Source organism: Lepidochelys kempii, chromosome 27 (genome assembly GCF_965140285.1).
Source record: "Lepidochelys kempii isolate rLepKem1 chromosome 27, rLepKem1.hap1, whole genome shotgun sequence".
Classification (NCBI taxonomy): domain Eukaryota; kingdom Metazoa; phylum Chordata; order Testudines; family Cheloniidae; genus Lepidochelys; species Lepidochelys kempii.
In genome coordinates, this window is record NC_136406.1 from 15614251 (window position 1) to 15638329 (window position 24079).

At 63.5% G+C, this 24079-nt stretch overlaps 2 protein-coding genes across 4 annotated transcripts in view; one reads left to right on the forward strand and one right to left on the reverse strand.

Annotated features, from left to right (window-relative positions):
- The window catches only part of THRA (thyroid hormone receptor alpha), a 39336-nt gene extending 35489 nt beyond the window's left edge, over positions 1-3847 (forward strand). For both annotated transcript variants that reach the window (XM_073326418.2, XM_073326417.2), the window contains 4 exons: positions 113-318; positions 1779-1925; positions 2159-2417; positions 3107-3847. In XM_073326418.2, the coding sequence (XP_073182519.1) occupies positions 113-318; positions 1779-1925; positions 2159-2417; positions 3107-3357 (863 nt within the window). In that variant the 3' untranslated portion in view covers positions 3358-3847. The remainder of the gene's footprint in view (positions 1-112; positions 319-1778; positions 1926-2158; positions 2418-3106) is intronic.
- A 7744-nt stretch (positions 3848-11591) lies between these two features.
- On the reverse strand, positions 11592-22888 carry NR1D1 (nuclear receptor subfamily 1 group D member 1). Of its 2 annotated transcripts, XM_073326416.2 has the most exons (8): positions 22618-22888; positions 16360-16692; positions 15872-15960; positions 14711-14855; positions 13532-14139; positions 12972-13157; positions 12266-12476; positions 11592-12013 (listed from the first exon to the last, which is right to left on the reverse strand). In XM_073326416.2, the coding sequence occupies exons 1-8, from the start codon at positions 22646-22648 to the stop codon at positions 11814-11816; spliced, it is 1803 nt and encodes a 600-aa protein (XP_073182517.1). In that variant the 5' UTR covers positions 22649-22888; the 3' UTR covers positions 11592-11813. The 2 variants fall into 2 exon arrangements, with proteins under 2 accessions (XP_073182517.1, XP_078706898.1); XM_078850772.1 differs by lacking the exons at positions 15872-15960; positions 22618-22888 and having other exon boundaries at positions 16360-16588.
- Positions 22889-24079: the final 1191 nt, after the last annotated feature.

The window sequence follows — 24079 nt, forward strand, 5'->3', positions numbered from 1 at the left end:
GCGGCTCCCTGGCCAATCGCCACGGCCGCTGCCTGGAGCTGAGCTGGGGTTGGATCGGTCAGGCCCCGCCCCCGGCGCTCACGCCCCGCCCCCTCTGCATGCTGCCCCCTAGTGGTGCTGGACGACTCCAAGCGGGTGGCCAAGCGGAAGCTGATCGAGGAGAACCGGGAGCGGCGGCGCAAGGAGGAGATGATCAAGACCCTGCAGCACCGCCCGGAGCCCAGCGCTGAGGAGTGGGAGCTGATCCACGTGGTGACGGAGGCGCATCGCAGCACCAACGCCCAGGGCAGCCACTGGAAACAGAAGCGGAAATTCCTGGTGAGCGCCCGGACCCGGACCCCTCGCCTACGCCCGCCTGTATGCCCGCTCACCCTGGGGGCAAGCCACCACGGGCGAGCCCTGCCCGGGTGCCCCCTCGCAGGCGTGCAAGCCGCAGTCAGGTGCGCGCACGTTCACATGCCCTGGCCTGCTGGGCAATGCCCGCTCGAGCACACGGCCCTCCCCGGTGCCCAGAGCTGCCGCACCACTGCAAGGAGCCGGCAGTTTGCAGGGGACACTTTGATCCCGCCCCTGTGCTCTGGCCTTGGCTGGTGTCTGTGCAGCCCGTGTGGGGGACCCGTCCTGCTCCCCTTCCGGTGTGGGAGTGAGGTCCCTTTCCCGTTGGGCTCAGAGCCTAGAGACCATGGTGATGGGCCCATTAGAAATCTGGCAGCACGACACTGTCCTCTCCAAGTGGGCGCTGGATCACAGAACACTAACCTGAGCCCGTCCTCTCCCACTGGCTCTGCGAGGCCGCCTGTGACGCACCCATCCTCCGTCATGGGGGCAGGGCCACCCTCCGGCTCTGTGCCCCGCTCAGCCATTGCTGAGCCCAGGGAGCTCATATGGGCCAGTCGGGATAGAAGGGGAGTCTCAGGATGCAGCCATTGGGAACTGGGCTGAGACTCAGCAAATTCATTTCAGACGTGGGTCACCAAAGCGCTGCCAGATGGGGGCGCCCTCCCAACTCTGCTGACCTAGGCCGGGTCTAGTGGGTTGGGGCCGGGGGCTGGGAGCTAGGACTCCTGGGTTCTCTCCCCAGCCCTGTTGCTGGCTCAACACCCTGGAGAATGAGCCCGGTTCCATTCAGGCTCTGGTGCTGGCTGCGGGGCAATGCCCAGGGGTCTGGCTGGAGCTCAGACGGGGTGGGCAGAGGCTAACCCCAAAACCTGCAGCGCAGGAGAATGATGGGTCCTCCCGGGAGCGAGTGGGAGGAAACCCAGCCCCCCTCCAAAGGGCTCATCCATGCCCTGATCCTGCCTCACCCCCTGGCCCCTGCAGCTGCCAAGGGGTTAATGCCACCTCATGTGGGTGAGTGAAGGGCACAGTTCTGAGTGGGGAGGCCGGGTGTCCCACGGCCCCCCTCCTGTGCCAGCCAGGGTTCGGCTGCTGAGGGGGCTCCCTCTCCTGGCCACAGCCCCTTGGGGCCATGGGAGAGACAAGGCGCGGGGGAGAGGGTGCCAGGACTCCTGGGTTCTCTTCCTGACTCTGTGCCCTGGGCGAATGGCTCCCTCTCTTACCCTGTCCCCCCCCCACCTCTCCCCTAACCTGGCCACAAGGGGCCAAGATGGAGGCTGCTCCCCCCGAGCCTGCCTGGGGCCCAAGAGGACAAGCCCTGAGCCCCTCTCCCAGGGTTGGGGGCAGTGGGGGCTCATGCAGGGAGGAGGCTGGGGAGAAGGGTCCAGGCAGCGCAATGGGCGGGCTGGCTCCCTGACGGGCTGTCCCGGCCTTCCCCACAGCCCGAGGACATCGGCCAGTCGCCCATGGCCTCCATGCCTGATGGGGACAAGGTTGACCTGGAGGCGTTCAGCGAGTTTACAAAAATCATTACCCCAGCCATCACCCGCGTGGTGGACTTTGCCAAAAAACTGCCCATGTTTTCAGAGGTAGGCGGGGGCAGGGGGAGGGTGGTCGGCGGGAGAGGGGAGATGGGTTGGGTGGGGGGCAGAGACTTGAGGAGGGCAGAGAGGGGGTTAAAAGCAGGGGGAGACGGGGAGGGGCAGGGCCTGGGGGAGGAGTCCAAGGGGGGCAGTGGGCGGAGCATGGGGCAGCCGAGGGTCTCTCCCGACCCTGCCCACCCCCCACGTGTCTGACTCCCCCTCTCCCCGCCCCGCGGCAGCTGCCTTGCGAGGACCAGATCATCCTGCTGAAGGGCTGCTGCATGGAGATCATGTCGCTGCGGGCGGCCGTGCGCTACGACCCCGAGAGCGAGACGTTGACGCTGAGCGGCGAGATGGCCGTCAAGCGGGAGCAGCTGAAGAACGGCGGGCTGGGCGTGGTGTCCGACGCCATCTTCGACCTGGGCAAGTCGCTCTCCGCCTTCAACCTGGACGACACGGAGGTGGCCCTGCTCCAGGCCGTGCTGCTCATGTCCTCAGGTAAGGGCCAGCGGGGGGCGGCCGCCCCCTCACCCACTGGGCCCTGCTGCTGGGGAGGGATATTCCCATCATGCACCAGGCCACATGGCCGATGCTGCCCATGGGGCTAGGGGGCGGTTCCTTCCTCCCCTTGTGAGCTCAGCTGAGATCTCCATGGCCTGCCCCCGCCCCCCCATCAGCTTCCCTTGCTGGGGTCCCCACGCTGCGGGGATGCACCAGCTCAGCGTCTGTAGGGAGGGTGAAGCTCCCGCTGCTGGTGCCCGCTAAGAGCGCCGGGGGAGAGGCCCAGGGCGCAGGAGACAAAGTCCCCGGTGCAGCCAGCGAGCCCAGAGCCGGAGCCGTTGCTCAGGTATCAGAGAGAGCTGGAGACAGAGAGTTTGTGGTGGGGCCAGGTGCCTGGCTAGGTGGGGGTAGGGTGGGGTAGATAGCGGGTAGTTGTGGAGATGAACGGATAAAGGAGCATCTATGGGGTGGAGATACAGCGGTAATGATGGGACTGAACAGCCAGATGGGGAGGCGGCTGGGGGGCAGAGGGGAAGAGGTGGGGAGGGAGGGGTGGATAGAGGGGGGCGCGGTGTGGGGGTTGGATGGAGAGGGGCGGATAGCCAGCGGTAGGCACAGAGGGCAGCTGTGGGGCTCGACCCTCGGGCGGAGGCTGCGTGGCCCCCTGACGCCCGTCCCGCCCGCAGACCGCACCGGGCTGTTGCGGGTGGAGAAGATCGAGAAGTGCCAGGAGACCTACCTGCTGGCGTTCGAACACTACATCAACTATCGCAAACACAACATTCCCCACTTCTGGCCCAAGCTGCTGATGAAGGTGACCGACCTGCGCATGATCGGGGCCTGCCACGCCAGCCGCTTCCTGCACATGAAGGTGGAGTGCCCCACCGAGCTGTTCCCACCCCTCTTCCTCGAGGTCTTTGAGGATCAGGAAGTCTAGGGCGGGGGGGGAGGGGAGGGGGCCAGGGGGCGGGGCCAGGACTCGGGCGAGAGCCCCGCCCCCAGCCCCTCCTGGACACGTTTTACTTGGTTCTTTTTCGTTTTGGTTTGTTTTTCTAAATATTGCGCGTGGGTGTCAACTGGCAGTGCCGCCCCCCCCCCCCCCGTGGAGGGGGTGGGACCATGGGGGCAGGGCTGCTGTCGGGGTGGGGGGAGGGGCAAAACTTTTCAAAAACCACACAAAACATGGGCTTGGCTTGGGGGGAGTTGGATTTGGAGTAGCAGGGGAGGATAAGTGGAACCTGGATCTCCTTTCCTCTGAACCCCTCAGTTATGGGGATGTTGGGGGGATGGATACATAGCCCTGATTTCCACCCAACTGCAGGACGAACCCCCCCACACACAGTATTCTCCGTCCCATCACCTCCCTGGCACTGGGCTCAGCTGGCACCTCACGGCTTCCCCCAAATAAACCTCTCTCGTTCCACGGACTTTATGAATTTTGTTTGTTTGCACAGGACAGTCCCAGACGTCAGAGCGTTTGTTTCCTTTATTATTTCCTTAGGTGATTTTGTTTTTGTTCTTTTTAGCATTTATTCCCTCCCTGAGAGGCTAAAATATTAACTAACTGCACTTTGAGAAGAGAAAAGCTATTAAATTATTAGCGGGGAGAACCTGGGCGCAGGGAGAGGGGGTGAGGCTAGGAGGGGGGGGGTGTTCAGGCCATGGAGCCGAGCATGAATGACAAATGCACTTTTTTTTATTAAAAGACAAAACTCCAGCGGGAAATCGCTGGCTAGATTCCCAGGGGTGCCTCGATTTCCCATCGAACTACAGGGCGCGAAGCCAGGGTGCCAGCTGAACCCCATGCCAGGGTTGCAGGGTTGGACCACCGGAGAATGTCAGCTCCCTGCCACACTGGAGAATCGGGGCTCCGAGGTTGGGCTTTCAGGTCCCTTGCCCTCTTCCCGCCTCCCCCGCAAAAACCCGCCACTTCGGCCCATCTACCTCTTAGGCTGGATGGGGCAGGCAGGTCTGTCCTGACACCTCAATCCCCCCAGCACACCCACCTCTCCCCCAGCGCAAGCGTCTGCCGAGGGCTGTAGTCCCGACACTTTCCCGAAGGCGAAGCAGTCATTGTCAAGGGAGAGGGGCTTCAGCCCGCAGGGGTTGGGGGCTGTGCTGGGGGCGGGAGGGGTGATAAGAGCTGGTCAAAAAAATTGGCTTTAAACAATCTCTCGCAGGACAATTTGGTTTTCCTTTGAGCCATTTTTTTTCATGCAGAGTCTGCTCCCCACGGAAAGTTTTGATGCTTCGTTGAGGGAACAAGCACCAGAAAACTTAGAGCTGAATTCGGACTTGTGCCGCCGTACCTCCTGGGAGTTGTGGTTTGAGGGCCTCGAGCTCCCATTCATCTCTATGGGATGGACTCTCTGGTCAGACTCCATCTCCCATGATGCACCATGGCCAGAGGCTCCCATGGGCCCCCCCTGCCCAAGAACAGTCACTGGGGCATCATGGGGGATGGAATCCAGCCCAAGAAACCAGCCCCTGGAGGAGAATGGGAGCGTGAGGCATCCGACCTACAACTCCCATCAGGCAGCACGGTGCCATTTTGCATGGAAATATTGCAGTTTTCAATATTTTGCCAAAAAGTCATAATTTTCTATGGGGAAGTTTGCCTCTTTTCTGACCAGCTCTGCCTGGATGGCTCCCCCCCTGCCCAGGTCCCTGCCCCTCTAGTGGCCTGTCTGACTCTGATACCCCCAGGGCAGGGAACATCTGCTCATCACCTCCGATAACGTGCCCCCGGGAGAACCCCTTCCTCAGCAAGGGGCCGGGGAGGACCATCCGCTGAGCCCCACCCACGCCGCTCCCCATGGGGCCCATGCTTTTAGTGGGTCGGTGGCCGCCCTTAGCACGCGCTTTCTATGGGATGGCCCCCTCCCCACCACCGCTCGCACTAACGCCGTCAGTCCTCTGCCCTGTGTTGGCCTGCAGCATGTGCTCTCCTGTCCCCCCAGCTAGGCCGTCCCAGCCAGCACTGCCATCCCAGTGCCTAGCTCTCCTCACCACCTCAAAGCCTTGATTCTCCAGGACGCAGGGGCGCGCGGGGGGAGGAGGGATGGGGGAGCCCTGGAAAATGGCACTTATTGGGCACAGGGGCCGGGAGTCCCCCTTTCTAGGCACGTGGGGGAGCTAGGGCCAGGCCAAGCCAGGGCAGTTCAGTTGTACTGGGCCCGGAGTCGCTTTTTGGTTGTCTACGTCCCCGCTTGACATGCTGATCCCTCTCCTGCCACCGCCACCCCACTTCCCCCAACAGCCAGGGCCCCGTGGTCACCAGGATGGGCCCTGCACACTCCCTGCTGTGCCCAGGGATCCCCCTCGCCCACCGTCACCCTTCATGTCCCCAGCCCGAGGCCCACCCACACTGGGAAAGCACGAGGCGTAGGAGACGCGGCAGGCGTGTTTAGACCCGGCTCAGCCCTGGGGTGCCCCCCCATCTCCGATCCCAGCTCGGCCGGGCCCTGCGCGTTTAACCCGGCATTGGCCGATGCGGCTTCCCCAGCGCAGGCGAGTTCACGGCACCGCCTGTCGGGGACTGCACCCAAGGCACTGGAATAACCCACCCCTGCAGCCTGCCAGCAGCCGTGGGGGGGCGCCGGCACGACCCATCCTTAACGCTGAGCCTCTGCCGCGAGCGCGAGACGCGGCGCTCGTAGCAAGGAGCTGCCTGTCCCTCTGCACTTAGCCAGCCCTGGGGGCTTGGCCCGCCTGGCTCTTCAGTTTCTCCTCCGCTGCTTTTCCCTTTTCTTTCTCTTAAAGCGGGTGGGGTTGGGGGGGAACAGTCACTGAGGAATTTAAACGTCCAGGGGGCAGATCTAAGGCCCAAAGGGCGTCAGACTTTCTGGACTTTTCAATTTCACTCCTTGTGCGGAGAAGCTGCACTCACTTACCCCTGCCTGTAGGGGGCACTTACTGGTAGTCAGCCATGCTTTGGACCCCCCCCCACGCACCCCCGTTTCCCCAGCTGTCTGTCCGCAAACCCCCGGCCAATGATTTGCGCCTTGTATTTGTATCTATCCATCTATATCAATATCCAGTGGAGGGAGTTCGTTTTTAAGCTGTTCCTTACCCGTTTTAGGGCGTGAATTTTCTTTTTCTTACCTCAGTCGAGAGGCCAACGGGGGTGGGGGGGCGGGGGCTGCTCCATGGCGCGGGGGATCGGCTTATTCTGAATGTACCGTTTAAGGTTCAGGTCTGGATAAGGAGAGCCACCACAGGCTTAACGCCGCTCCGATTTAAGCTAATATATATATATATATATATATATATATATATATAATTATATAATTATATATATAAATTTTTTTAATTAAAAAAAATCTTTTTACGGGTTATTTTACAAAAAAAAAAACCACACACCTTTTGTTGTTGGTTGGTTGGTTGGTTTGATCTGACGTAAAGCTTGGTGTGCTGGCCAGGGGCCCAGCCACCGCCGTGAACCCGGACGTGGTGGGCCTAGGCCAAGGAGCTGTCCCATTAGCATTGTGACCAGGGCACAGGAGCCAGCGGCAGCCATGGAAGGAGTTGATTCTTTGGCGGGGAGAGAGGTTTTTGGAGCCCCCTTTGGTATTAGCCTTGCCTGGTGCAGTATATTCCCAGAGCAACCTGTGTTCGGGAGCGGTGGAGACGCGAGGGCCCGGCACCCACAAAGGGCCCAGGTTTTCAAACAATCTCGGCACCCAGCATCGCAGGCTCCGTGGAAAACCTGGGCCCAGGGGTGGGTGCCGCATGCTTGGAGACGTGGCCCATTCTGTACAATATAGGAGGACGTTTCCCCATCAGATATTCTGGCTTTCTGTAATCGGTCCTACCCTGCCCGGGGTGGTGTGAGCTGCAGTATCCCGGCCCGTTACTCAGCGTTGCCAGCTCTCCTCCCACTGGTTGATGCTTTTCGTAAAGCCCCAGCTCCCAGCGTCATGGGGTTAGGGGAAAACTTCAGCTTTCATTTAAAAAAAGAAAAAGATTTTTCTCTGGGGTGGTTGCGGAGAAAAGCTAGAAAGCAGGAAGCGAGTGCAGCTTGGAGGGCAGGGAAAAGGGACCCAAATTGGATGAGTTAATAAAACCGCTCCGGTTTGAACGCTTGGGGCTAGCAATCGGCTTCAGAACCCGGCAGTCTCTTCCCCGCCTGGCAGCACTCCAGCTTGGCACCAAGTGGCTAGCGACGGGCACAGCGTCTTCAGCTGTTCCTGGTCTGTGCTGGAGGAAGGGGGCTAAAATGGGTCAACTTGGGCCTGGTTCTGATTTCTGCAAACCCCAGGCGAAAGGCTGGTTCTGATCCAAACCCCCGTGTGGGGGGAGGTGGTTCTGATTCTGGGGCCTCTCTATAAACCCGTGGAGACGCGACTGTCCCCCCACCCCATTGTCTGATCACAGGGTTACACATGGTGTCGTCCCCCCCCCCCCATCACACCGCCTAGGGCGGGTGCTGCTCCCCAGTCCCTGCCACGCTCTGCAGCCGCTCGCTCCGGGCGGGCTCCAGCATCAGGCAGGTCGGTTCAGAGACAACGGGGCTGCTGAGTTGGGGGTGGGCTGTGACCTCGTCTCTTTGCACTATTGGTGCAAAATGTCTTAAGCTCCTAGGAACACTGTGAAGCCCCCGTCCTGAGGAAACACGCTGCCCTGCTTACCTCCGCTCTGCTGAGCAGCTTGTCTAGGAAATAGGGTTTGGGGCAGGGGCGGGACGGACGTCAGGAAGCTTCAGCCTCCCCTGCCCCCCAGTCCTGCTGGTTGCTTTGGTCTCTGAGGGAGGGGAGGGGGATCCGGGTGTTTGACCAGGTCCCTGGCCACCGGCAGTGCCAGCTGGCAGGACCCTCAGCCAAGCCGGATGCCCAAACACCAATGTGCAGAGCTGGAGGGGCCTGGCTGCCCACAGGTGGCTCTAAATTCGGCCCCCTTGCCCCTCACCCGGTATGAGACCCCCTCAGCTGGCCCCTCCCCCTGCTAGCCTGGCACAGGACTGGGGCACAGTTCTGGCCCGGTTCTGCAGCCTGACCCTGCCGGAGGTGGTGCTGAAGGCCCAGGGGACGGGGGAGCTGTCATCCCCCCTGCTCAGGGAAACGGCACCCAGACCCGGAGGGGGGCAGACGGCAGGGCCTTGACAGGGTCCTGCTCGCGGTGGGGGAAGGGCTGGACCAGTGGCCTGGTCCCTATTGCAAACCCTGCGGCGGGGGGGGGGGGGGCGCTTGTATTGGTCTGTGTGTGTGTTTGCACGTGGGGTGTGCATGTCTGTGTTTGCACGTGTGCCCTTGCGTCTGTGAGTCTGCGTGTGCGCTGGTCTGTGTACGCGCGTGTGCAAGCATGGGTGTGCGCGCGCCCAGGTCTGGACACGTGTGTCTGACTGATCACCTGCCCAGCGCCATTTCTTCTCTTCTCCTCGCAGCTTTCCCGGGTGCCCGGTCAGCTGCTCCACCCCCTCCACCACTCAGCCACCCGCTGGGGCTTGCTCCCCTTGGCAAAGGCCGTGCCCCTCTGCCTTGGCCAGCCAGAGGGGCACTGCTGGGCTGGCGTCCAGCCAGCCTCACTCTCCTTGGGGGCTCGGGTGTGCGAGGCTTGCGGGTGTGAGCAGGTCTGCGTACGCACTGGGGGGTGCTGCGTGCTGTGGCGTGTGCTACACCTACATATCCCTGCACCCCCCGAGACCCCCAGCCCCGGGGCTCAGCTGGGCCCCCCAGGAGCTATGCAGCACCCAGCATTAGAAGGGAGCGGTGGGGGGACTCCCTTGGAGGACAGGCATCCCCTGCCCTGTCCCTGGCGTGGGGCTCACCCCCCAGAGAGCCCCGCTCTGCCTCCTGCGGGGCCAAGCCCTTTGCCGGCCCTGGAAGGAGGGGAGGTGCTTAGCCCCAGCTTGGGGGTGAGGGAGCCTAGACCCTCCAAGCGGGGTCAGGGAAGCTCCTTGCGGGTGCAGAGAGGAAGATCAGTGACCTTCTCCCAGGCCCCTCCCGGTTATGCGGGCAGTGCTCTGCCCCCATGCATGCCCCCTCAGGAGCTGGGCCCCAGTCCCCCTGGACAGCCAGCCTGGGGTGGGGGGGCTCAGCCTGGGGGAGTACACCAGCTAAAACCACCCCCACCCCAACAACCTCCCTTCTTCCCACCATTGCCAAGGGGCAGGGAGTCTGCAGGAGCCTTCAGACAAATCCATTCCCTGGGGGGGCTTCCAGGCCAACCCCTCCCCCCTGGGCAAGGTGTGACACCCCCCCCCCATTCCTGGGGAGGGGGCCTCAGGCATTCAGGGCTCAAACATGCTGGGGGGAGGTGCACTGGGGGAGGTGGTTTGTCTTGTGTAAAGCGCCCCCAGCATTGGGGGGCCACAACTTCACTCCTGGGGGATGGGGGGGTTCAGTGCCAGGCCCCTGTGTGTGCGCACCCCCCCCTGGGTGCACACACACCCCCGGGCACACCCCCCCACGGGACACGTGCACATACACCCTCTGCCAATGGGGCCGGGCCTAGCTGGGCCCCCACCCTTGCGTGACACCCCAGGTTTGTGGCTGGGGTCCATGCTGCCTCCTGCTGGCTGTTCCCCCGGGGCGGCTCCGGGTCACGTCTGTTGGTCTCCGTTGCAGTTGCATTATCCAGTGTCGCTATCTCCCCTCTGTCTCTGCTCCCAGGGCCACCCCCCCAGCTCAGCCACGCAGTGGGCAGACTGTGGCATGAACACCTCCTGGCCCCCCCCGACTCCCTCCTTGGGACTGAGGGCTGACCCCCAGGGGGGACCCTATTTATGCCAGAGGCAGCCTGTGCCCCCCCCGCCATGTTCCCACATCCTCCCCGTCAGTATTTGGTCAGCAAGCACATACCTCCTAGCTTCTGGAGCTGGTACCTCCTCCCCCCCAGCTCTGCAGAGGGGTTGTGGGGGGGGGGAAATGGGAGGGGAGCAGCTTCAAATCCAGCCCATCTCTAGAGACCGTGAGCTCGCTTGGCGCTTTTGGGGGGGTGGGGGGGTCCTTCCCTGCTGTGTCCAGTCATTGGGGGGGCCTCCCCCGCCCATGTACTATGCATTGTGGCTCCCGCCCCGCGGCTGCGGCGGTGTGGAAGGCTAGTGGCAGGAGTTACTGAATGTATGTTTGGGTCTCAGTGCATTGGGGGGAACGGGGGCTGGGGCGGGGCAGGGAGGGGAGACCACCCTCCTTCCCCTCCCATGTATCCCCCCGTGCCCCACGAGGGAGGGGGCCGGGCGGCAGAGAGCTGCTGCTGTACATGACAATCACAGTGTCTGTGACGTGCGATTTTAAACCCTTTGTGTTTTTGGTCAGGATTTTAAAGAAAGATATTTTTATGGTAATTGTTGCTGGTCTATTTTACTATATATTTATGTAATAAATATATGATGAAAAACAACCAACCCCACCCCCACCGCCCCGCTGGCCTCTGATTTCTGTGTCCAGCCGGGAGGGCAGGGGTGGGCGCCCTATCACCCCAGGAGGCTGCAGAATGGGGGGTGAGCGTTGGGGGGCAGGGCTGTGGGGCACTGCCCCCACCCAGAGGGATACCTGAGCCAAATTGGGGCGGGGGGGGGAGGGGATTTCTAGCCTGGTGCTATGGGTCATGGGGGCGCTGCAGCTTGCCTTGGGGGCAGCAGTCACCTGGCAAAACAGGCCTGCACTTCACTTGCCCAGGCTGAAGCTAGAGTCCTCCCCAGCACGTGGCATGAGCTGGGTCCGGGGCTACCGTGAGGCCGGGGGGGGGGCATAGGCAGGATAACCTTCCCCTGCAGCCACTCGGCGTGCCCCATGCCCTGAGGGACAGGAATGGTGGCTGGGGCACGCTGCAGCAGCCAGCCACATGCCCTGGGCTGGGGTTCAAGGTGTTGACGCCGACGGCTGGGGCGAGGCCAGTGCCTAGGCTGGAGTCGCTGCTGGGCCCGGCCCCAGAAACTCCCCAGCTCGGCGAGCCACTTGCCCAAGGGCTTGCAGCACGTTTGGTGGCGCAGCTGGGAACAGAGCCCAGGAGTCCCAGCTCCCGGCCCACTCTGGCCCCCGGCCCTCCCAGCACTGCAGCTAAAGGCCAGGAGTCGTGGCTCCCGCACACCTATCCCCTTCCCACAGAAAGCAGAACCCAGGCATCCAGCTCCCCCCTCCCCCTTCACAGCGAGCAGCAGGCAGGGGTGCCCTCGCCGCCGGACAGGAGCAGGGGCCTGGCTCGCTCACGAAGGGACGGTCCAGGCCATGGTGTTGGTTTCAATATATTATTTCCCGTGTGGCTCAGACAGAGCTGGGCTCCAGCCCTCCACGGGGGGCAGCAGCAACAGAGAACATGACTCCAATATACACAGATCACTATTTACAGGGGTCGGCCGCCCCAGGGGGCTCTGTCCTGGCTGCCTCGTCAGCAGCAAGAGAGTCTGGTGGGTTTCTCTGCAGAGGGTCCCGGGGCGGGAGGGCGGGGGGAGCCCTACTGGGCGTCGATGCGGAAGGACAGCAGCTTCTCCGAATGCATGTTGTTCAGGGTGCGCAGGTCGGGCAGCTTGAGCAGCAGCTTGGTGAAGCGCGAGGTCTCCGTGGGGTGGTTCTTGAGGATCAGCGTGCGCAGGGCGCGGATCAGGGTCTCCTGCAGCTGCTCCACTGACGCCGTGTTCTCCATGCCGGAGCGGTCTGTCCCGCGGGGGGGAAAACGCACCGTGAGCCGGGGAGAGACCACCAGCAGCCCACGGCCCAGCTTCCCCTGCCTCCCCTGACGCACCAGATCTCCCGCCTGGGATCGCAGCCGCCTGGTTCCATTCAGATCTTTGCTTCCAGATTCCCCTCCCCTGCCTGCTCTCCCAGATCCCTGACCCTGGATGCCAGCAGCAGGCAGTGGACGCCCGGACCCCTGCCCTGTGGCTCAGCCGGGGGCTCGTGACCCACCTGCCGAGACCAGCACGACGGCGGTGAAGAGACCCAGCTCCTCCTCGGTGAGCTCCAGGGAGCCGAGCTTCTCGCTGAACTCGAACATGGAGCTGAGCAGGTCGCCCATGCCCATCCCCCACAGCTCCCCCAGGCTGTAGGTCGTCCGGCTCATGAACATCACGGTCTGCTCCTTCACGTTGAACAGGGGGGCGAATCGCACCATCAGCACCTGGCACGGGGGAGATGAGAGCGGTGACGGCCTGGCCCACGCGCCCTGCCAGGCCCGGGGGCTCCCAACAGCCGGGCAGGGCCGCGGACCAGGCACCTGCGATCGGAAGGGGCAGAACCAAGGGCACAGTGGCCATGGAGAACAGACAGCAGGTTCCCCAGCACAGACCCAGCAAGGCGTCGCTGCCCTCCTGGGGTGCCAGAGAGGTGGCCACAGGAATCAACGCCCAGTGGGGCTGCCCCCTCCCCTAAGGAGAGGGACCCATTACAGGAGATTGGTTTGGGGCGGGGGGAGAGATGGAGGGAGCAGCTCTCGCTCAGTAACTGGCTTTGGGGGAGGCCCCAGGGCTCTGGTTTCATGGGCTGCTTTGAAACAGGCGCCCCTGCAGCCCAGCCACTGCTAACGACCGCAGGGCAGTGCCCCCGAGGGGGGCCCTGTGAGCGGAGAGCTGCTGCCGAGGACAACTGGCAGGAGAAGTGAAGGCCCCAGACCTACCTCGAAGGTGCCGGCTTTGAGAAGGGCCACTTGGTCGTGCTGCGACAGGTCCTTGAAGCCCGGTATGTGCTTGGCAAACTCCACCACCTCCCGGACGGCGGGCGTGAAGCTCAGCGAGAAATCCTCCCAGATCTCCTGGACGGTGTGGCCCCTCCTGCCGTGCGGGTGCGCGTTCATGGGGCATGCCTGGGGGGGGGGGGGGGAGCGACCTCAGACGCGGCGCGAGAGGGCCGGTCCCCAGCCCCAGACAGCCCCATTCCCTGTACCGGGGCCACTGCACCAGATCCCAGTGACTGGGACCCAGCAGGAGCCAATCCCTGCAAAACTCCTCTCCCTCTTTAACAGAGATAAAACCCCGCGACTCTGGGGCCTTAATGCCACATCCCCCTCTGCCCCCCACCAAGGCGGCCTCAGCTCCACACTGCCAGGGACGGGACCGGCTCTGATGTTCTGGCCTCAGAGACCAGACGATTACTAGTGATTAGAGGTTAAAAATACCCTGAGGCATGGGGGGGGGCGCATCCCAGCTGGAAATACCCTCATGGGGCTCTGGCACTCACCAGCAGGATGTCCTTGGTGCCCCTTTCCCATGGGCCTGCCGGGGTCTCTGCATCCTCGGCCAAGGAGGGGTAGCCGGTGGGGCACAGCCTATGGCTGTTCATGTTGTTCTGGGGGCAGGAGCTGGAGTGCCAGGCGGGGAAGTGGGAGGCGTCGGGGTGGGGCAGGTTGTTGTTGTCATGGCGATAGAGGCTGTTGCCCTGGTAGCCGTTGGCACAGCGGCGGTTCTCCCAGTTGCGGGCGTTGTCGTCGCAGGGCCGCGGCAAGGGCAGCGCCGTGCCCAGCTTGTCGTGGGCGTAGATGAAGATCTCCTTGTGCGCCTTGGTCACCTGCGAGATGACGTCGTCCATGGCCTCCGTGGGGCTGGGGGAGCGGGGGGGCGTCAGCTGCTGGGGGAACTGAGAGAAGCAGGGCTGCTGCTGCAGTGGGGAGGCGGGGAGCTGGGGCTGATGGCACGGCAGTGGGTTGGCAGGCTGGGGGTGCCCCAGCGGGGAGCCCTCCGGTGGGCACTGCCCGCTCAGCTGGTTGTTGGCCATGTTGTTCATGGCACTCTGCATCTCCGCCAGCATCCGCTGCTTCTCACGCTTGGGGATGCGCCCGAAGCGCACGGCTGCGGAAACGGGGGGGATGGAGATTAGCATACGGGGGGGGGCCCAGACACCAGCAGATGCCCCCCACCCTCCGCAGCTGCGCTGAGCGACCCAGGCACCTCCAGACCACCATGCACCCCACGGCAGCAGACAGGGGCAGAGCAAGCTGATCTCCCCTCCCCAATCCACTCCCCCTCATAGCCACTGGCACACGCCCTGGCCTAGCGGCAGCATCTCAGAGAGCCAGGAGCTCCCAACCCAGCTGCGGAACCATCCCAACCCAGTGTCCGTGGGGCCAGCCACACGCCCAGTAAAACAGGGGAATCAACAATGACCTCCCAGCTGACAGCGCGGGCCCTTTGGAGCAGGGGCTTCATGGACGTGCAGCACCTGGCGCAACGGGACCCCGATCCCTGACCACAACCTCTCAGCACCACGAATAAAGGGGTGTGGAAGATGTGTTATTTGAACAGTGCGTAGAAGCCAGACACTGCTCGGGGCATGCCATTATGGAAGGGGGAGGGGAGGGCACCACAGTGCCGGGGGGAGCCTGCCCTGCCTCCTCCCCCACCACGCCAGGCGGGAACTCACCGTCCCGGGACATGCCGACTGACAGACATTTCTTGAAGCGGCACTGCTGGCACCGGTTCCGGTTGATCCGGATGATGGAGCAGTTCTCATTTTTCAGGCACTTTTTGTACTGGATGTTTTGCTGAATGCTGCGTCGGAAGAAACCCTGAGACAGACAGAGAGAGAGACAGGGTGAGACACGGGGAGGCAGAGCCAGGCAATCTCAAACAGCAAGGAAGGCGGACGATAGAAAACACTGTGGGATGCAAGGCCCTGACCCCGTGATGGAGCTCTGCCCCGTGGGCTGGCCACACGCTCCTCCACGCTGACCTGCCACTGGCATTTGTCTTTGAGAAATTGTTTGCAGCCAGCAGAAATGACAAAGCTTGAGGGAAAAAAATCCAGATAATTGTTTCCTTCAGCTGAAGCTACCTTCAATGCCAGGTTTACTATAAACAAGCCAAGTGCTGTCCAGTCGCCAGAGCCCTGCCTAGAATTCCCAAGGAGCCGCCATTTCCATCCCACACCCCCGATCATTGTCCTGACCCAGGAACAATGATCGTTCGGGACCGAGCGTTGGCATGCTCCAGCGGTGAACGTTTCTGGTCAGTCACAGCTGTTGGCGAGTTACGCAGGAGCCAACGACAGGATCGTTCTCCCCCAACAGTGCCGAAAACCACCAATGTTCTGGGAGAAAGCAAGCGCCTGACGCTAAACATCCAACACGGGCTGTTTTCTGGGCCCCACCGAGGACAGGGGGCGGGAAGAAGAAGATGAAGCCAAGTTTGAAGGGAGGCGACAGAAGTTCGAGGATAAAAATAACCAAAATAAATCCCTTGAAAGCTCAGTGCCTGGACATTTTCACAAGTGGCTCGTGACTTTAAGGCATCTCCAGTTGGACTCCCAAAGAGGCCAGACGATATTGTGAAACTCTGGCCACTGCAGGGCCCCCGCAATCATTAGCCACTTGGGAATAGTTAGGCCTTGTCTGGAGAGGTGTGACGTTGCCAGCCATGCCCGAGTCCCTTGGCTGGCTGGAGGGGCAGACGGGGGGGTAATACATTAACAAGGTGCTAGGACACTGGTCCCACCTCCCTCCCCAGATTGAGCCACCTGGGCTGGATCAGCAGGAGCCCCCTGTCGCCACAGCTCCCCCTGCCCTGCCCTGTCCCGCCCCCTTACCTTGCAGCCCTCGCAGGCATGGACCCCATAGTGGAAGCCTGAGGCGACATCTCCACACACTTTGCAAAGCAGAACCATCCCGTTCAGCTCTGGGAGGGGAAAGAGACACGCAGGTGAGAGGCTGCAGCGTCCAGCCCCGCTCAGGAGCCAGCCCCTGGGGGCGGCCAGGCTGTCTCCCTTCCTGCGTGGTGGGCCGCTGTCCCGGCGCAGGTCTAGCTGCTGTGCCCACCACTGCTCAGACGGGGGCGCTCTCAGGGGCACGGCATCCCCAGCAGGTATGTGGCCTGCCATGCTGGGGAGGGCAGGGGGTCCAGAGAGCACCCACCTGCAAGGACAGACTGATCGAGGGGAAACAGCCAGGGATAGAGGGCACCACAGGTACCCCAGTGCCCACCCACAGCTACCCCCGGGCCCCTCCACAGCCACCACTCCCAGCCCTTCCCAGGGGTCTCCCCACACCCTGTGCCCACCCCACCTCCAGCACTCACTGGTGATGTTGCTGGTGGTCTTGCTGGGAGAGACGCGCCTCCCGTCGTCCATGGCGACCTGCAGGCCCCCGGGGGAGGTCCCGGAGGAGCTGTACGAGGAGGAGGAAGAGGAGGACGAGGAGGAAGGGGAGCCATCCTCCCGCGAGCCCTGCAGCCCAGCGCCGTAGGGCCGCGAGTCGTGGGTCAGGGAGCCGGTGGGCGAGGGCGGGAAGTAGGAGGGGAAGGCCTGCGAGCCGGACTGGAAGCTGCCGTCGGAGCTGTCGCTGCACAGGGAGACGGGGCTGGTGCGGCTGGGCGAGGAGCCGCTGGAGCCGATGTAGCTGATCACGCCGCCTGGGGAGACAGAGCGAGAGGCTGAGACCAGGGCCGCGCCGCCCCCTCGAGGTGAGTGCTGGGGGGGCCTCCCCAGACGAGATGGCTCAGGGCGGGGGTGAGAGGAATGAGACACGGGGCCTTTCCCATCAAGGGGGCACCAGCTTCAATCCAGCCCAGCTGTGAGCAAAAGCTGCCCCCGCCTGACAGCTGTTCGGTGGCCCATGTGTGAAATGAGTTGGGCAGGTCTCTGGGACAGGCAATCACAGCACAGCGAGGGGAGGGCGAGGCGAGATTTCTACGCCCCTGACTGTGCCACCCCTGCTCTGGACCTGCCTCCCCCCCCGGGGGGCCAGTCCCCAGCAATAACACCCCTCCTGTCTCACACACAGACCCCTGTGGAGATAGTCAGGCATGGGGAGGCCAAGGGAGCGAGTCAATAGCAGATAAAGCCCAGCTGGCCTCACCCTCCTGCCTACTGACCCGGCACCAGACAGCCTGGGGCCAGCCCTGCCTCCCAGGAGACTGGGGATTTCGCCCCGGGGTGGCTGAGACTGGCCCTGATGGCGCTTGGGTGAAGGGCACGGTGGGGGGGACTGGAATCCAGTAGCACCCTGACAGAGAGCAGCTGGACTGCTGCTGGGCACATCTGTTCCCCTGCAGGGCTCTCCCTGGCCACAACTCTACTGAGCCTTGGCCAGTCTAGTGTTAACCCCCCCGCCCCCAGGGTGCACCCTGGATCCCCCCCCCCGTCTCTGTGCGAGGGAAGCCCCTGCCCACAGGTTCAGCCTGCCAGGTCCCTTAGCTGCAGCTCCCCTCTCTGCACTGCGGAGGCTGCAGTCGCGCACAGGTAGAAAGACGCAGCATTGCAGCAAGCAGGCCAAGGACAGGCAGGGCAGCAGCGCGGGTGGGGGGAGCAGCCAGGGGAGACGGGGAGCACCGGAAATGCAGCCCCTCCCCTCAGGGATTACGCTCTTCCTAAGCCTCAGTCAATGACACACCTAGAGAAACAGCACTTGACGTCTGGGCTAGTGGGTGCATGCAGGGGGCTGTACGGGGGGGGATGTCTGAGTGCAGGAGGGGGTACGTGGGGCATGCATACATGCGGGGCTGTATATGCATGGAGTATGTACATGTGTGTGTCCATCTGTCCATTCACGCCCCCAGCCCCACCTCCTCTCCTACACATCCCCCCACCCCTGAAGATCTGGCTACCCTTTCCGGGCCCTTCCAGGCAGCCAGGTTTGCAGGCACCACCGGTGATTTGCAATTACACACGTCTGCCATTGCTTCCTCCTCGCCTTTCTCCCTCACTTCTTTCCTCTTGGAGCTTTGAAATGCTCCAGCTGCTGCTGACCTACATCTGCAGGCTGGGAAGGGAGGCTCAGCTGGGCCCCCAGGCACACAAGGGAAGGGTTTGAAGCACTGGGGCAGGCAGGCGGCCAAGGGACCAGATCTTGGGCACCGGGAGCTCGGCCAAGGGGGCCTTGGGAGGCAGGGATGGGAGCAGGTGTCACAGCCAGCAGCAGTGGGGGAAAGGGGGAGGCTACCGGGGGAACTGGGGAAAACCCAAACCGCTTAAGAGGAAAAACAACAATGATGAGGCAGCGGGACTCCATGCCCAGCGCCTGCCAAGCCCTAAATACTATGGAGACCAGGAAGCCTCCTGCAAAAACACGATCATCCTTGCGAAACAAACCACAAACAAGCAGGGAGGATCACGTGTGCGATCTGCTTCTGCACCAGGTCTCATCCCTGTTCGTCACTATTCCCTCCAGCCCAACAACTGCTGCTCCTGACCCCAGGAAAGCAGCCAAGGCCCAGGTCTGGATCACTAAACTCTTCTCTCATCCACCCGGGAAGGCTTCCGAGCCACCTGCATACACGGCATCTGCATGAGAGAGGCTCATGCCAGGGGTTAAGTCACTAAACGCTCACTGGGGAAACGTTTACTTAGCTGCTGTTAAAAGGCTGGCAGCCCGAGGTAAGGCCAGCAGGTTTTAAAGCCAGCAGGCTGGATCTGCCCCTCAGCTGGTGTCAGTGGGTATGAAAGTCAAGGTATGCCAATCTGCACCCAGCCCAACCCTAGGGAGAAAACTGACTCCTGCCAGGTGCTGAGGAGATAATGCAGCCAGGCCCCCTCCCTACAACACAAGGGGGAAAGAGTCCTGTTCCCTGCTGCACCCGCACACACACCTCTGCACCTTGCTGCTTCTTGGTACGTAGGAACAGAAGGAGAAATCATGTCTCCTGCCAGGATTTTTCCAATGGGAACAGAGCTACCAAGAGCTATAAACAGAGAACACGGGAGGAAAACCAGAGCCCCCTGTCAACTGCATTGAGACCCCTCAGCACTGGTTCCTCCTTCAACACCAGCAAGGTGGAAAATCAATTGGCTTTTTTTTAAATGAGGCGTAATTGGGAAGGCTTTGAATTCAGTCAGGGAGCAGGGCGGGGTGGGGAATCCCGGCTGAGCTAGAGGGTGCTGTGTGTATGTAGGGACAAGCAGTGTCTGCTACGCCAGCCGCCAATCCCTCCCCTCGCTCCAATCATTCTCAAGCTGCAGCGTCAGCTTTGCTGCATTTGTTTCCTTGTCTTTAAATAGCACAGATTGGGAAACAGAGCTCTGGAAGTAGGTCACAAAACCCCAACCGCTTCGCTCACCACGCCCAAAAGCCAGCTCTCCCCAGGCTGCCTCCAGCCTTGGGAAGGGCTCTGCAGATGAGACTGGTACCTGTCCAAGGGGGCTTGTGGGAGGCACATGGGGCACGTGAGAGCGGTGAGCCCTGAAATCTCACTGCCCACCCAGGCTGCAGGACTGCTGAGGACACCAGCCTCCTGCAGAGGAGTCAGGAGCGCCTCGACATGTGGCCAGCGCTGTTCTCACGCACGCTGTCCGACAGGGCCATGTGTCCCTCCCCCCGCAGAGCACAGCTGGTACACACACCCGCAGCGGGTAATGCTGGGCAGTGAGCCCCCAGTCAGACAGTCATCATCTGGGGTGACAAAGTCACCATGGCAACCGCTTTGCCGTCCAACTTTTATTCAGCCCTGTGTTTGTGGGGCAAAACTCCCTCCCGGAGACCCGTTTGGGGGCAGCACATGGAGCCAGGCTATAGGGCAGAGAGTAAGGAGCATGCAGGGCTCATGATCCTAGCCTAGGACTTCAGAGACCCAGGTTCAATTCCCTGTTCTCCCAGACTCATGTGTAACCTTGGGCAAGTCCCTTAACCTCTCTGTGCCAGAGCCCATCCCTACGCTAGGGAAAATAGCCCTGACCTGCCCCCCCAGCGGACCTACATCTAAGAGTGTGAGGCTAGTGATGGGAGCCAGATAAGAGAGGGGGATGTGTGGGGGACAGACAGACAGACCCCCATGAGGAGTCAGCACCCCATGAGATGGGAGAGGCACAGCCTTGAGAGAGCAACCAGGGCTCTAGGGCAGGTCATGGGCCTTGGGGTAGCCCTAAGGTGGCAGGGGGGACCTGTGGATTGGCTGGGTCAGACCAATGGCCCATCTACCCCAGCGTCCTGTCCACCAACAGCGGCCAACGCCATGTGCTTCAGAGGGAATGAACATAACAGGCAATCATCAAGTGATCCATCCCGTGGTGTCCAGTCCCAGCTTCTGGCAGTCAGAGGAACACCCACAGCCTGGGGTTGCGTCCCTGACGACCCCAACTAATAACCATTGACGGACCTGTCCCCCTGGGAACTTATCTAGTTCTTATTTCAAGCCTGTCATACCTTTGGCCTTCACAACATCCCAAGGACTCAGCAGGGGGTCGGCTCAGCCTGGGGGGGCAGGGACTAGGCCAGGGGTCCTGCTGGGGGGGGGGGGCTCAGCCTGGGAGGGCAGGGACTAGGCCAGGGGTCCTGCTGGGGGGGGCGGGGCTCAGCCTGGGAGGGCAGGGGCTAGGCCAGGGGTCCTGCTGGGAGGGGGCAGGGCTCAGCCTGGGAGGGCATGGGCTAGGCCAGGGGTCCTGCTGGGAGGGGGCAGGGCTCAGCCTGGGAGGGCAGGGGCTAGGCCAGGGGTCCTGCTGGGAGGGGGCAGGGCTCAGCCTGGGAGGGCAGGGGCTAGGCCAGGGGTCCTGCTGGGGGGGGCTCAGCCTGGGGGGGCAGGGGCTAGGCCTTGCTGGGGGGGGCGGGGCTCAGCCTAGGGGGGCAGGGGCTATGCCAGGGGTCCTGCTTGGGGGGGGGGCTCAGCCTGGGGGGGCAGGGGCTAGGCCAGGGGTCCTGCTGGGGGGGGCTCAGTCTGGGGGGGCAGGGGCTAGGCCAGGGGTCCGGGGGGGGGCTCAGCCTGGGGGGCTGGGGGGACACGTGCTAGGCTGGGGGGGTCCTGCTGGGGGGGGCTCAGCCTGGGGGGGCAGGGGCTAGGCCTTGCTGGGGGGGGCGGGGCTCAGCCTAGGGGGGCAGGGGCTATGCCAGGGGTCTTGCTTGGGGGGGGGCTCAGCCTGGGGGGGCAGGGGCTAGGCCAGGGGTCCTGCTGGGGGGGGCTCAGCCTGGGGGGGCAGGGGCTAGGCCAGGGGTCCGGGGGGGGCTCAGCCTGGGGGGCTGGGGGGACACGTGCTAGGCTGGGGGGGTCCTGCTGGGGGGGGCTCAGCCCGCCGGAGGTCCCGACTCCCAGGCTCTCCGCGGCTCTGTCAGCCTCACGTCCCCGCTCCACGTGTCCTGGCCGCACGTGGCTATTCCGCCCCCAGGCCCTGCCCATCACGCGTTGCTCCGCCCCCGCCGCGCTATTGGCCGCCGCTCGTTGCCCCGGCGATGGCGTCACCGCCCCGCGCGGCTGCTTCCTTTTACTTTGAAAAGGGCGGGGAGACGAAGCGCCAGGCTTCCTGGTGTGACGTCACGGGAGCCCACGGGGCGGGGCCTGCGGGGGAGGCGACCAATGGGAGGGGGCGGGGCGGGGCGGGGAAGGGAGGAAAACAAAGTCCGCACGTGGCAGTGCCAGGGAGGGGGACACGTGAGGCAGGGGGAGCCCCGGGGGGAGGGGCCGGGGGGGGGCTGCAGCCTTGGGAGGGGTGACAAGGGAGCGCCGGGGGGGCCGCAGCCCTGGGAGGGGGGGCCGCAGCCCTGGGAGGGGGGGCCGCAGCCCTGGGAGGGGGGGCCGCAGCCCTGGGAGGGGGGGGCCAGGATGCCACCCCAGGGAAAAGTGGGGACCAACTCAGCCCCCTGCACTGGGGTCAAGGGAGCTGGCTGAGGCAGGGAAGCCAGCAGCGGCCACCTGACTCCTTCCGAAGTGGGGGCGATGGGTGACCCCACTGACCCCCCCCGTCCAGCCAGCACCCGCCGGGCCGGAGCCGGGCATGGGGGTGGGGGGGGTCACCCCTAACACCAGAGCAGCGAGGAAGCCGGAGCTGCTCCCTGCTCGGATTAACCCTGGTCCCAGGCCGGGGGGCGCTGCGCTGCTGCCCGTGGCCGGGGTCCCAGGGAGCGAGCCGGGGGGCGCTGCCTCCTGCCCCCGTCCCCATCCAATACACGCCGACGGTAGCTTGGGAACCCGAACCCCCTCCTGCTCCTCACCCAGCGGGGGCCCGGGGCCCCCTCCCAGTCCGCTAGCCCCAGAGAGCTCAGACCGAGCCCCTCCCACTCCCCCACAAGAGCCGCCCCGGGGAGCGTGGGAACCCCCGCAGCCGCGTGCACCCAGCTCCCGCACCGCCGGGGGACCCCAGAGCGCCCCAGGGTGGGCAGACCGGGTCTCCACCCCCAACAGCCCGCACAAGCGGGGGGGGGCTCTGAGCACCGGCTAGGAAGGAGCAGAGACGGGGGGGGGGAGCGGTGCCCTCGCACCCTGCAGGCAGAAGGAACCAGTGGGGCTGGCCGGGGCGCCCACACGCTGCACGGGGGGGGGGGGGCGCATCACCCCCACTTCGGAGGGGCCGCGCCGGGCTCGGGGCGGGGGGGCAGCGGGGAGACGGGGAACAAGCCGATCTGAAGGGCAAATCACCTGTGTTGTTGTTGGGGTCCAGAGCTGCCATCCTTGGGGGCGCGCGGGCACCCAAGCCCGGCTCAGAAACTCCCTTCCCGGGAGCAAGGGACGCGCCGGGGCCGGGGCTTCGCCCCGCTGCAGAGCTGGGCACCGGCAGGACAGGAGCTCGGCGCGCCGCTGCCTCTCCCGGCGCCGCGCTGCTCCCGCTCTGCCCGGGCTCCGGCGCCAGCCCCTTTGCCTGGGACCCGCCGCAGCTGCGCAGTCCCCGGCACGCGGCTCCGGAGCATCCACCATGTGATTCCCGGGGAGCGCCTCGTGCCCCAGTGACACACTTTCGGCGAGCGGGCGGGCGGGCGCGCGCAGCAGCAGGCGGCCGGGGCGCGCGCCCAGCCCGGTGGCTGGCGGGACTTGTAGTTCCCGGGGCCCTGCGGCGTGCGGGAGCCCGTGCGGCGGGAGCAGGGGGGATTCCTGGGGAGCCACTCCGCTGCCTGCGGCTTCAAAGCGTGAGGGCTCAGACGTGGCGTGCACGCAGCCCCCCCCCCAGCTCACCCGTCCAAATAGCCCCCCCCCGACTCGGGTAGTTTAGGGGGCACCCCGACCCCCCCCCCCACTGTGTTGCTGAATGCGCAGTGACCAGCCAAAGGAGATCGAGCCTCAACTTGCAATTGACCAGCCTGCTCTGGTGGGATGCAAAAGAAAAGGGGACCGGTTGCTCGGGAGGTTTTCAAAGGAGGGACGCACCCACGCACACACTCCGCCGCCCCAGTTTTGCACTGTCCCCAGGGCTGCCTGTACCCTGCGGCGGGCGGCGGTGCCCGGTAGCAAGGCCAGGCCAGCCCCGCTGCAGTGCAGATTTAGGTCAGGTAGCGTTAACAGTTATCCCTTGGGTTCTCTGGCACATTTCGACAGGCCAGTCGTTGGGAAATAAGGGCTCGCACCTGCAGAACAAGTTGTTCATTGCCCAGGTGGTGAAAGGGATAATAATCGTCATTGATACCGTCTTTGAAGTCAGTAACCAGCAGTTCTCTGATTTGTGCCTTCTGTCGGTTCCAGAGAGGGCAGGACTCTCTGGTCTCCCTGAGTGCCAGCACTCCCCCCACCCCTGCCCCCAGCCCTCCTGCCGTTCCCTATCCTGGGTGGAATTTCACAGTTCTCCCACGCTTAGACCAGGCCACAGTGCCCTGGCAATCAACCCAGGTCCAGCTACGTTCAGCATTCACAGTTCTTCTCTTTGGAAGTCTGGGCCCAGTGCCGAACGTGGTGACCAGACAGCTCCGTAAACGTTTTGTAGTAAGGACAAAAGGGGATTTTAAAGCATCAGACAATCTAGCGGTGTGTCTAACAGCTCAGCGTCCCTGACGGTGACCTAGGCAGACCTAACTTCTTTGGTCACCCCAGTGGCTGCCTGTGTCCCAGCCGGGGTCCTCTTCTAAACAACTCTCCCCTTCCCTTGAGAGACAGATCCTTTTAATCCTCCCAC